The following is a 12126-nucleotide window of genomic DNA, read 5'->3' on the forward strand; positions in this document are numbered from 1 at the left end:
TAAGTGTATGTCCCAAAAGAAGTATACTTTAAGTACGTAAACTAAATAAGTGTATGTCCCAAAAGAAGTACACTTTAAGTACTTCTCATGAGGTATAATAAATAAGTGTATGTCCCTAAGTGTACTTTTATTTACCATGTACAATGATATACTAGCAGTTTTCTAACAAGTATACTTCTAGGACTAAGTTGGCCCACAACAAGTTTATTTGAAAAGTATACTGAAAGTAATCTACGTATAATTTTACTTTAATCTTGAACTATACTACAAATAAACCAGTCTGTGTGAAAAGTGTAGTTAAAGTTTATCTTGGCCAAAACGTTGAACAATAGTAAAAGTATACTTACTTTTTTTTAGTTTTAGTACAAGCCAAGTATATTTTAAAATAAACTTGGTTAAGTATAGCTTAGATAAGTACATAAAAAGTAAACTGGAAGTATGATCTTTTAAGTTTGATTAGTAAACTTAAAGGATACTTGTATATAGTAGTTTTTGCTGAGGGTTAGTAGATCTGCTGATCTCATGTCGCTCCGACCTCGTGTCAGACCCTCAGACCAGGTCAGAGCGTCCTGACGCAGCAATTTATACTCAACTTTATAAACTACGTCTTGCTTTAAGTAAACAGTTTTATCAGTTTCCTGATGCGTCTCAGTAGAAAAAAACATCTAAAAGAAAAAGTAAATGTCCTCTGGATGGTTCTTCTTTACTGAAACGTTTCGTCTCTTGCGAGACGAAACGTTTCAGTAAAGAAGAACCATCCAGAGGACATATTTATTTTGTCTTTTTGAAGTTTTATCAGTATTGTGAGGTTGTGAGTTTTATTCTCGGTGTTACACCCCACCCCCAGAGGGTCCCGACTGTGCGCACTGCTCGGTCTCCCCCCCTCAGATGGCATTAAAATGCAGTTTTCTGCTGTTTATGGCACCTTCAGGACCTCCTGCTGAGCAGTTAACAAAGCCAAAAGTTTCCCAGGGCAAATGCAAACAGGTGGTCGTCCCTTTTCCCCTCTCAGACATTTACATTTAACAACACACCCGCCTGTGAGACAACCTCAGCAGACAGATTAAACTCACTGTAGAGATTAACAGACTTAATGAAACTTGACTTGATTAGTTGGCTTGTCTTGGACATATAAAGTGTAAAAGTTTAAGGTAATAAAATGTGTTTTCTTTACACAAGGTTTCTAGAAAAACTTTGTTGGTCGATTATTTKAAATCTAAATTCTGAAACCCGAGTTGTAATTTAGTACGACTCGGGTTTGTTTCATCAAAGGTAGATGATTGCCCTCTGCTGGCTGTGTAGAGAACAGGCAACCATTCACCTGCTGTATGAACAGAGTAAACACAAAGTAAAGTTTTATTTATACAGCACCTTTCATAGAGATAGATACACAAGGTGCTGTACAATCAGAGGCAAATCTAAAGATATACAATCAGAACAGGATATACAAAAATTTGGAACAAAAAGTATAAAAGCTGTACAACCATCAAAGTATCAAGACTGTACAATCTGAAAATAAAACCAGTAAATAATATCTGGACAAACATGGGGAGGGCAGAGTAAAACATTATATTAAGATGAAGTATTTTTAAATCAGAAATAAATTTGTAGGCAGGTCTCTGAATGGGTCGATTGTGGAGTACTGGTACATTTTAGAAAAATACTTTTTTTGATGAATTGAAATGATTTTGGATGAAAATACTGTCTGTTTGACATCAATGTGCTGAATTGAAAAGAAACTAACAAAAAAACTTGTACAACATTATAAACACAATAAAACACCCTCACATAGTAATTTCACATTTCTTTAAAAGGTGACACTCTTTCCTTTTCTGTGTTGGTCAATAAACTATTTATTTTAAAGATGCAAATGATTTTGCTTTTTCAAAAGCCTGAACATTATAAATACCCTTCATGTAAATCTTGTTTTATTTCTCCCACTTAAGGGATTCTTTGTGATGATCAAGAGGACGACGCTGGGAACGACGTAAAGAGGTTAAGGATGGACGAAACCAGAGTCTGCAACAAGTGCTGCGCAGAGTACTTTGACGAAGCAGAATTTATTGAGCACGAAAGAAATTGCACTAAAAGCCAGCAGGTGGTCATCATGAAGGAGGGCGACGGTAACGACGTGCCTGAGGAGTATTCTCAAGGCTCTCCTGAAGGCCTGAACAGTGATCACGACGATAGCCAGTCCAGTCATTCCATTACAGACCAACTGGAAAGGACCGAGGAGGAGTCCAGCATGAATGCAGATGACTTGGTCCACCAGGATCCAAGAGAGATGTCTGCTAGTCCTGAGACTTACCGGCCTTCGCCCAAGATGCATGATGCAAACGTCTCTGTTGAAACCATGCCTGACACTAACGTGGCCGTCTCTCATCGTCCTGCAGATGCGTCTCATTCGTCCCCGCAGGATGTCCTCCAGGCCGTCCCCATCATCTTGGAACAGCTTGTGTGCCTTCAGCAACAGCAGCTACAGCAAATCCAGCTGACCGAACAGATTAGAATCCAGGTAGCCATGATGACCCCACAGGGTCTACAGTCATCGGTAGGGGGTGCGATGGACCCTCTGAAAGCCCTCGGTGCACATCTGTCTCAACAGCTGTCTGCAGCAGCAGCTCTGATAGGCAAACGAACTGGGAGTCAGAGCCTCTCTATGGAGACGATAAAGCAAGGTAAACTACCTCTGCCCGCTGGCATCCCTACCTCTCTGAGTGCAGGACTGGGACCGATGTCCTCTAAAGCAGACGTGCTGAAGGGTGTTCCAGATCTGAGCAGCCRTTTACCAGCACTGCTGCCCCAGTCGCCGACTGTCATGGGTTTCCCTGGCACCTTCACCAGCATCCAAGCAGGGACTGAGCCCTCTAAAAAGTTGAAGGCAAAGATGCTAACCCTCCCGCCAGAATCGAAGCATGGCGACTCATTGTACAAGCACAAGTGTAAATACTGTGGAAAGAGCTTTGGCAATGACAGCGCTCTTCAAATTCACCTGCGTTCCCACACTGGAGAGAGGCCATTCAAGTGCAACATCTGTGGAAACCGCTTCACCACCAAAGGAAACCTCAAAGTTCATTTTCAGAGGCACAGAGACAAATATCCCAACATCAGCATGAATCCTCACCCTGTGCCAGAGCATCTCGACAATATTCCTACCAGCAGTGGCATTCCCTTTGGGATGTCCGTGCCTTTTGATGAGTCGAATATGACTGACATCAAGCCCAGCCTTGGTCATCAAGCTGCTGGGTTCAACCCCCCATCGATACCAGGATTCAAAGCACATTTCGAAGGCTTTGGGAGTGACCCGTTTTCTCAGAGACCCTCCCCATCAACAAGTGACGGCTCCCCATCAGTTTCCTCTGTATTTGCTCAGGATTTGGGACTGGATCCAAATCCAAAGGATCCTAAAGAACTGCTTGGCCCACTTCATCACATAAACGGCAGCGCCCTGCCTGGAGAACCGAGCTCTGGAACAGCCAAGCTTCAGCAGATGGTGGATGGCCTGGAGAAGAGGACCAACGATCCCAACGAGTGTGTCATCTGCCACAGAGTGCTCAGCTGCCAGAGCTCCCTCAAAATGCATTACCGCACGCACACTGGAGAGAGGCCGTACAAGTGCAAGATATGTGGCCGCGCTTTCTCCACAAAGGGTAACCTTAAGGCTCACTACGGAGTGCACCGGGCCAACACTCCMCTTAAAATGCAACATTCATGTCCCATCTGCCAGAAGAAGTTTACAAACGCTGTTGTTCTGCAGCAGCACATTCGCATGCATATGGGAGGGCAGATTCCAAACACCCCAATGCCAGAAAACCAGTTTGAGGCAGCAGAAACAATGGAGCCTTCTCTACCAGCAGAGAAGCCCGTGGAAAACAATCGATTTGAAGCATGCATGGGGGAAAGTGTGCCAGAGCTGAACTCTCAAAAGCCGAACGACTCTACAGGTTCCCTCCCATCTACTTCAGAGGAACAGCCACTGAAGCATCCAGCCCCTGCTCCGTTTTCCAGCCTGGAAGTTCTGAAGAACCTCACCTCTGCTCTGGCCCTAAAGCGACAGAGTAGCACTGCCTCAGAGAGCGAGGGAACATCCAAAGAGTCTCCTCTGGCTCTGCCCCAGAGAGAGCAGGAGTACCAGAACGGCCGCAGTCCAACGGTTTCTGACTCGGCCGTGTCCTTTCACTCCTCTTCCCCCGTCAACGTCAGCATCAAGTCCCCCGAGTCGGCGGTTGATGAATTTACCCGTGGTCTGTCAAAACAAGAGCCTGATGTTACCCAAGAAGGCAGCGAGTCAAGTGGAGCTCTTGACCTCACAGCTTCTAGCAGCTTTACAGCCAAAGTGATTAAAGAAGAGCCCAGCGTRCCGTTTACAAACGGAGACTACGGTAATGTTTGCTAGACTCGTGGTAGAAGTTCTTACAATAAAAGTAAAGATCTAACGTCCTTTCTTCCTACAGCAGGTCCCAGCACTACACCGTTCATGAAAGTCCCCCCAAGTCTGGAGATGAAGATYACTACTGAGAGCTCTCTGGGCCCTCATGGGTTGTTCAGTTCTCAGGTACCTCAGGGAACCTCCGTACCYTCCTCCATCTCAGCCGCGCCGCGCCGATCCACCAAGCAGCACATGTGTAACGCCTGTGGCAAGAACTTCTCCTCTGCCAGCGCCTTGCAGATCCACGAGCGCACGCACACAGGCGAGAAACCTTTCGCCTGCAACATCTGTGGCAGGGCTTTCACCACCAAGGGAAATTTAAAGGTGAGTCTTTGTTTCCTATTTGTGTCGTTATATTTAGGGGAGACCGGGGACAGTTGCAACACTYGTTACATTTGACTCTGTTCCTCAGAGATGGTTTGAATTAAACAAACCAGATTTTAACACAATAAACTTACATCTGTCTGTTAATAGTTAAAACCATTTATAGATGATTAAACATGTACATTCTTCACTATTTGTATTWGAAAATGAAAAGTCAGATGTTACAACTGACCCCGGGGCCGGGGGCAGTTGTAACATTGTTTGGGGGTGGTTACAACATATTATTAATRCAATATATTTCACTGTAAATAAMAGTTTTATTATTTTTATATTTATATTATTGCTAAATGAATAAAACCTGTAAGTTCTAATGATATTACAGTGTTATTTATTTATTGTTTCTGATCAAATGATGAATATAGATGAGCCTTGATGAGTAGACCTTATATACAGATGTCAAAGACTCTAATTGATATAAAATACAGTTGACTTTTAGACACAAGGATAACAGAACAATTTGTGTTTTGTCTATTGTCACTGTACGCCTACATTATGTAACATTTACATTAAACAAACTGGGATTTTAAAACCATTGTTGAAAACAACAACTGTAGAAAATACATCTTAAACACTTTGATGTTTTAAACTATAAAACTGTCATGAACACCCAACAGCCTTTTAGGTGTAAACTTAATTTCAACATGTTAATCTCATCTGTATGTGCTCTGTTTTTATATGGATTTATCGTATGGGGACAGTTACAACAACTGTTMCAACTGTCCCCCTTCCTGTCAGCCATGATAAAACCTCATGTGTTAGCTAAATAAGCTCATCTGGATACATGTTAACTAGATTAGTTAAAAGTCAACAGATCACTTGTTGAAACCATAGAAGTTTGAGCTGGATCACAAAAACAGTGACAACAGTTTAACAAAAATAAAACTGGGTAAAAAAATACTTTGTTCCTCAAAAACTGTTTTTTTAAATAAATCCTGGATCAGTTTTTGAATCTGTTGACTTTTTCTTTCCAAGGTGGGACATCTAACTGAGCATGTACAGTGTGATGTCATCACTCTGTTTCTGTTTGGAGAAAAATGATGTGTTGCAACCGTCCCCGGTCKCCTACTTTAACCGCTCAGCGTTTCATCTGGACTCTAACGTTTCTTTTCTCCTGCACTCCTTAAAGGTCCACATAGGCACTCACATGTGGAACAACTCGTCCCGCCGCGGCCAGCGTCTGTCTCTGGATAACCCCATGGCTCTGATGGCCCTGAGCTCGGAGGCCAAGATGCTGCCCGAAGTAATGCCTGCGCCAAAAGAGCTCAGCGCGCCGCCCATAAACTTCGACCCGTCGCTGTGGAACCAGTACGCTGCTGCTTTCAGCGGCGGCCTGACCATGAAGACCAATGAAATTTCTGTCATTCAGGGAGGTGGCGTCCCGCTGCCTGGCAGCCCTGCTGGTGGGCCGCTTATTGGGTCCACCGGAGGTCTGGTGAAGATGGACGGTTCCCAGTCTGGCTTGCCTGCCACCATGGTGGAGATCGAGAAAAGTAGCTCTGATAGCGTGCCAAAGCCACAGTTCCCACATTTCATGGAGGAGGGTAAAATAGCAGTAAATTAAGGTTTTGTTTTTTTAATTTTGGGTAATTCTCCCTCCTTAATTAGTGAATGTCACTGTTTGAATGAGGTACAATCAATGTTGAGAAAGAACTGCAGAATCCACCTAGATTTGTTGTTTTTCCTCCATTAAAGCTCCTGATCTTAATGATTCAAGTGTTAAGTTTAGTTGAACTTTACTGAGTATGTGAGGGGACACGGGACGTTATTTTTCTTTTACGTTCCCTCGCAAAAGTCGTTTATCACTGTTGTGCTGCAGGTTTATTAACAAACTCACATGTTCACCATTAGTGAGTTAGTCTACTGCTTTACTTCAGCTTCTCAATGAATAAATCACACAGACACACATGGAAGTGTGTCATGTTGATATTTTAACACAGTGCAGCCACACAACATCAATGTCAATTTCACAAACTGTGGCGACACATCCTGTTTTGGTAACTGGATATTTCAAAATAAAAGTCTGATTTCATTCAGTTCGTATACAAAACAAACTTGTGTGGGAACCCAAAGGTATTGCGAGGTAACACAAAAGGAAAACAAACCCCCCATGTCCCCTGGCAGGCTCTGTAGAACTTGATTATAACTACTGTAGTTGTATTTTTATTTTATACAAACATTTATGCGGGTATTTTCTCCTGTGACCTTTGTTTTGCTGTCTATCAGAAGTTTGAATGTACAACTTACTTGAAAGTGCTTTATTTCACGTGTGTCTTCTGACTTGGAAGGATTGTGAGTTCAGGTTTCAGGTTGTGGGTTTTCACAGACTCGTCTGGACTCGGCCTCAGTGTTGTGAAATAATGTCTGTCCTCTCCTTCCTGCTGTGTGCCGTAGGTTTTATCATGGACATTTTGTTGTAGTAAACGTCAGGAGCTTTTCATCAGATTCTACTCTTTTGACTTGTCGTATTTAATCAAACTCCTACAATCCAGTCCGTTTTATTGGATTATGTGGATTATGAAACTTTTTATTGTGTTAGTGCCAGGATCCAGTTCACACATGCCTGTTACAAAGTGCCTGATATGAAATGAACCGTGTGTTTTGTGGCACTGTTGGGTTGTTACAGACTGAAAACTTGGTGTGTTGTCCTGTGACGTGTGGCGTACATTTCAAACAGTTTACTGACGTCAGGTTGTTTTTAGTTTTCCTCTCACTAACTCCACATGTACACTTACCTGAGCTCAGAGGGCTGATGTTCTCATGCCTGCACTTTATGTCTGGTTGTAGTTGATTGACATTTCACTGCTTTTATTGTGAAACCTAAACGAGGACAAAGGAACGTTGTTTTTGTCAACTGCTCGATTATTCAGGCTGTTTTTGTAAAATGTATTTCCTGGTAATCTCATCGGCTTGTAGCATAAATTTATTTATAAAACTCAAACTGCTTGAGTCTAGGGGTGAGTTCTACCTCATGTTGCCCCCCAGCACCCCTCGTTCTCAGCGCTACGTTCTGTATATTTTCTGACGTTGATGTTTTATTTAGAGTATGCTGTAGAAGTGTTCATTCTCTACCTGCTGAGTTGGAAAGTAATGAATGTATCACTGGACACTTTGCACAACTCAGACTGGTGCGAGTACATCGGAAGCTCCTGCTGTTCATTCCTGATCAATATGCATTTACCAAGTTGTGCCTTTCTGTAGTAAAACCATGTCAGAACTACTTTCACGTTGTTCCACAGTTCCAGTAACGTGGAGCCAGTTTGATACGTTTACAGTGTAATTTTTGTTTTTGGTTCAGAAGTTTCCTTCAGTTAAATGTTTTCTGATTTTTGAAAAATAAAATCAGGGTGACTTTTTGACATTTTGTCTGTCATTACTCCACAACATTATTTATTTTAATGGTGTGTAGGCACTAAAATGTACTCTTAATTCTGTTTGAGTCCCTCCATGAGACTGGTTTGAATTGAACTTAAAGATTTTCAATTTTTTTTTACCAAAATATAAAATTTTTATGTACATCCCTCATTAAACCTCAGAAAAACACGTTTCCCATCTCAGGCATCACTTTTACCATTATCAAGGTGTGCTCACACTTCAACACCTGTGGACACTACTGAATGATTTTAAGTGTATATCTAAAGATAAATTTATTTATTTATACTTTATTTATACAGGAAGATCTCTTGAGACTCATTGTCTCGTTTACAACAGAGACCTGTTACATCCACCACAACAAAGTATAAAAACAATAATAAAATTTACTTGACACTTCTAAAAATGAACACATCATCAAAGAAAAGGACAACAGGGACAGKTCTTACAGACAAATTTACAAATCTGTTTATTACAATCTTAAACTCCCCAAGTGTGACCAAACTGGAGAGCTTCAGGTCCTGAAGCTGGTTCCAGGTGTCGGGGCCAGGAGCTCAGTGCTCACTGGAGGACCACTGAACCTAATAAAGTCCTGAGAACGAAGGCTGGTGGTTTTTACATGAAATATAATGTTAAGTATGATGGAACCAGTTGAAGGATGGATTTATAAATGAAAGTGTACCAGTATAAGAGTCTGAGGATGTAGACAGGGCCAGTTAACTAAAGGATATAAGGTATAACGGTGAGTGAGGGCTTTACTACCTGTCATAAATCTAAGTGCTCCATGATAGACAGCATCCAGCAGACATAATGAGCTGCCAGAGGCTTTCATATATCTCCATAGTCTAAAATACTCATAAAAGTGACAGAAACAAGATCTGTTCAAGCATTTTTTTGAGAAACAACTCTTGTTTCGAAAAAAGAAGACTAGTTTTAACTTGAGTTTTTTTAAATCAATGTGGCTTAAAGGTTAAGTTTTCATCCAAGGTGATGCCAAGATATTTATAAGATGTTACAACGTCTTTGGGCACACCCTGTGTGGAGTGATAGAAGGGAGAACTGCAGGCACCTTCTTCTTGTTAGAAAACAACATGATCTTAGTCTTACCTGCAGCCAATAACAGTCTAAGTTGTAATAGTTGAGACTGAAAACTGTCGAAAGAGGACTGCAAGTGCTCAAACACGAGGGAAACTGAATTTGAGTGACAATAAATTACTGAATCATCAGCATAAAAATGCACAGCTGTAAGCCCRTGGCCCAAATCGTTAATGTAGATGGTAAACAGTATAGGTCCTAAAATGGACCCTTGTGGAACCCCTGTAGAAATGTCCATAAAACCTGAGGTTTGGCAGCCATATTGAACACACAGTTTACAACCAGTCAGATCATTTAGAAACCAATGGTCTGTTCAGTAAACCCTACGTCCAAAAACCTTTGACACTAAATCTACAGATGAATCAGATGTCCCCGCGCTAATTCAAWCATTTTAAATGCAAAAATGGTGAAAATCTCACATTTTTGCTGTTTCAAAGCCTAGAACGCATCGATCCATGAAAGCTTTCTGACCATCAAACATTTTGTTCAAAGGAAAAGTTGTGACCTGTTGATGGCTCTAAACATTTTAGACAAAAGTCACCTGACACTACAGTACATAAGTCTGAAGTCTTACATGATATTTTACATGTGATGGGGTTGAGAGGATTGTTGGCTTGAARGGCCAAATATGGTTTTGCATAAGAAGTTATTTAAAGTTGTAATAATAACCATGGTCAACTCGCACATGACATCCCTAATTTACATCAATTCACCTTCAGATGACTGCAGTGAAATCTTTTCTTTCTCTTCTCATTTCCCACCAGGACCCATTAATCCAGTGGTATTTTGCATTCTCAACGAAAACCTATTTGCATCTACAACTGAAGCATGCGATTCATTTAAGGTCAGTTGTCCATTAGCTACTTCCTCGACATCGTTTTAAGTGAAGCAGTCTTTTGCATAATTGTGCTTATAGGAACCGATGTCTTATAGGCAAACATCAGCAGACAAAATACAGACAAAACACCCGTCAGGTTCTGCTGGGAATGGTAGGGTTTTGTTTTTCTGATGATGAAGTACTTCATTTCTGTTCTGGACAATGAACAAAGTCAATCATTAACAAAAACTRCAGAGCAGTAAAGGAAACCAGTCATCACATGAAGAATGATCAGGTTTCATGCATGGTCGGAGCACTGTGTAAGACAGAATCATGGAAACAAAAACTGATTTTCATAAGAGTTACCAGCCTGAATCATCATAACAAAGATTGGTGTTCCGATGCCGATGTCAGAGACTGAGGGCCAAAGTTGTGGCATGCAAAGTGAATTCTTGTTGGATTACACATTAAACAAATTGTGCATTTTGCAACAGTGGTGTACAGTCACCCATCTCTGGTTTTTATTTGTTTTAATAAATGTTTGCACCTGGTTTCAGTGAAACTAATATTAAAGCCACATTCAGGACCATGTGACTGCTCATCATCAGGTTCTTTAACGCCTGCAGGTTTATGGGACTTAATGGTATTTACTGTTGGAGTATTTATTAAATGTATCAGTAATCAACATGTGTATTTGCTGTCTTTAACTTCCAAATGGATAAATAAGAGATGTAGACTGACGTCAACAGTTATTCCTTTAAACCTCTGCTGTTTGCTCTACTGGACCGCAGAGATTCAGCCTTCAAATGTGACCCGTCAAAACCAGGATTAAGTCTAAAACTGGTTTATGGAGAAATATAGTGTTTTGATTAAAACACTTACAAAAATTGTATTTTGTCAAAATAGAAAAAATAAAAGCCTTATCAATGTTTCATTTGAATGAACTGTATGAAATATAATCATAAAAAAACAGCATTTTTTTGAGCAGTAGCAACAAAAAAAACTGATTTTGATGAAAAACACCTTAAAATGTTGAGATTTTCCCTGTGAGTTAGTAAAGTTTGTTTCTTTTTATCTGGTAAATCTCAATATTCAAATATAATCTGAGGTTTCCTCTTTATAAGGACATCAAAAATTCCTCATTAAAATGASATAAAATTAGGATTCAGACCAAATATTTATGTATTATTGTAACCAACAAGACAAATTAAGTCATATATATGGATTTAATTATGATATCAGGATGATCCAGGTATCAAAATGTAGCTTTTAAAGWCAAGAATCTGAAAATGTAATTAGGTCATTTTGACCTAATTTGTCTTAATCCTCATTTCCATGTGATGGGTCACATATGTCCAAGAAATGGTTCAGTTATACAGTTTTACACAAACACACGTGTGTGTAAGTTAAAAGTCTAGCATTGTTTGTGTGTAATCATCGTAAACATCGTCTGCCCTCTGTTTACCTGAGTTTCACACTAAGATCTTACGATGAAGAAACGACCGACTTGTTSATGTTTTTTGGTCAAACTGTGAAAACATGATGCACAACCTGGTGTGGTTTACAGGTTGTGTTGAGGACAACTCTCCTCTAACAACACATCAAACTCTGGCTCAACGTCTGTAAAATGACCTGAGTCACCTTAAATGACCTTAAAGTTGATTGTGGTAGCCATSTTGAATTTGGGGGACTCCAAAAGTTAATTTCTTGGAGAGTAATTAGTGTTTCTGTTCTCAGAGTTTCATTAAAACTGGTCCAGTGGTTTATGAGACATTTTGCTAACAGACAAACATTGTTGATGCTAATGAAATCTGTAAAAGCTCTTTGATAAATCCTATAGTTAGACTGAGGTTTCCTGAATGATTCTTCATTTCTGCTGCTGTAGACTCAGACTGCTGCAGCACAAACTGACTGCTGTTGTCTTTAGTCTGTCTKCTCTACATGTTGATTGTTGTTCATTATTTCTGTGTTTTCTGTGTGTCTCTTCCAGATGAAAAAACACCTGGACCAGTCCTGCACCAGTCCTGGACCA

The 12126-nt window shown here is 40.6% G+C and overlaps 1 protein-coding gene across 3 annotated transcripts in view; it reads left to right on the forward strand.

Annotated features, from left to right (window-relative positions):
- Positions 1–6521, forward strand: part of sall4 (spalt-like transcription factor 4) — an 8269-nt gene extending 1748 nt beyond the window's left edge. For 2 of the 3 annotated variants that reach the window (XM_014030224.1, XM_014030226.1), the window contains exons 2-4: positions 1947–4382; positions 4455–4753; positions 5940–6521. In XM_014030224.1, the coding sequence (XP_013885678.1) occupies positions 1947–4382; positions 4455–4753; positions 5940–6374 (3170 nt within the window). In that variant the 3' untranslated portion in view covers positions 6375–6521. The remainder of the gene's footprint in view (positions 1–1946; positions 4383–4454; positions 4754–5939) is intronic. The other variant, XM_014030225.1, reaches the window with a different exon arrangement.
- The last annotated feature ends 5605 nt before the right edge of the window (positions 6522–12126 follow it).

Source organism: Austrofundulus limnaeus, unplaced genomic scaffold (assembly GCF_001266775.1).
Source record: "Austrofundulus limnaeus strain Quisiro unplaced genomic scaffold, Austrofundulus_limnaeus-1.0 Scaffold1019, whole genome shotgun sequence".
Lineage (NCBI taxonomy): Eukaryota > Metazoa > Chordata > Actinopteri > Cyprinodontiformes > Rivulidae > Austrofundulus > Austrofundulus limnaeus.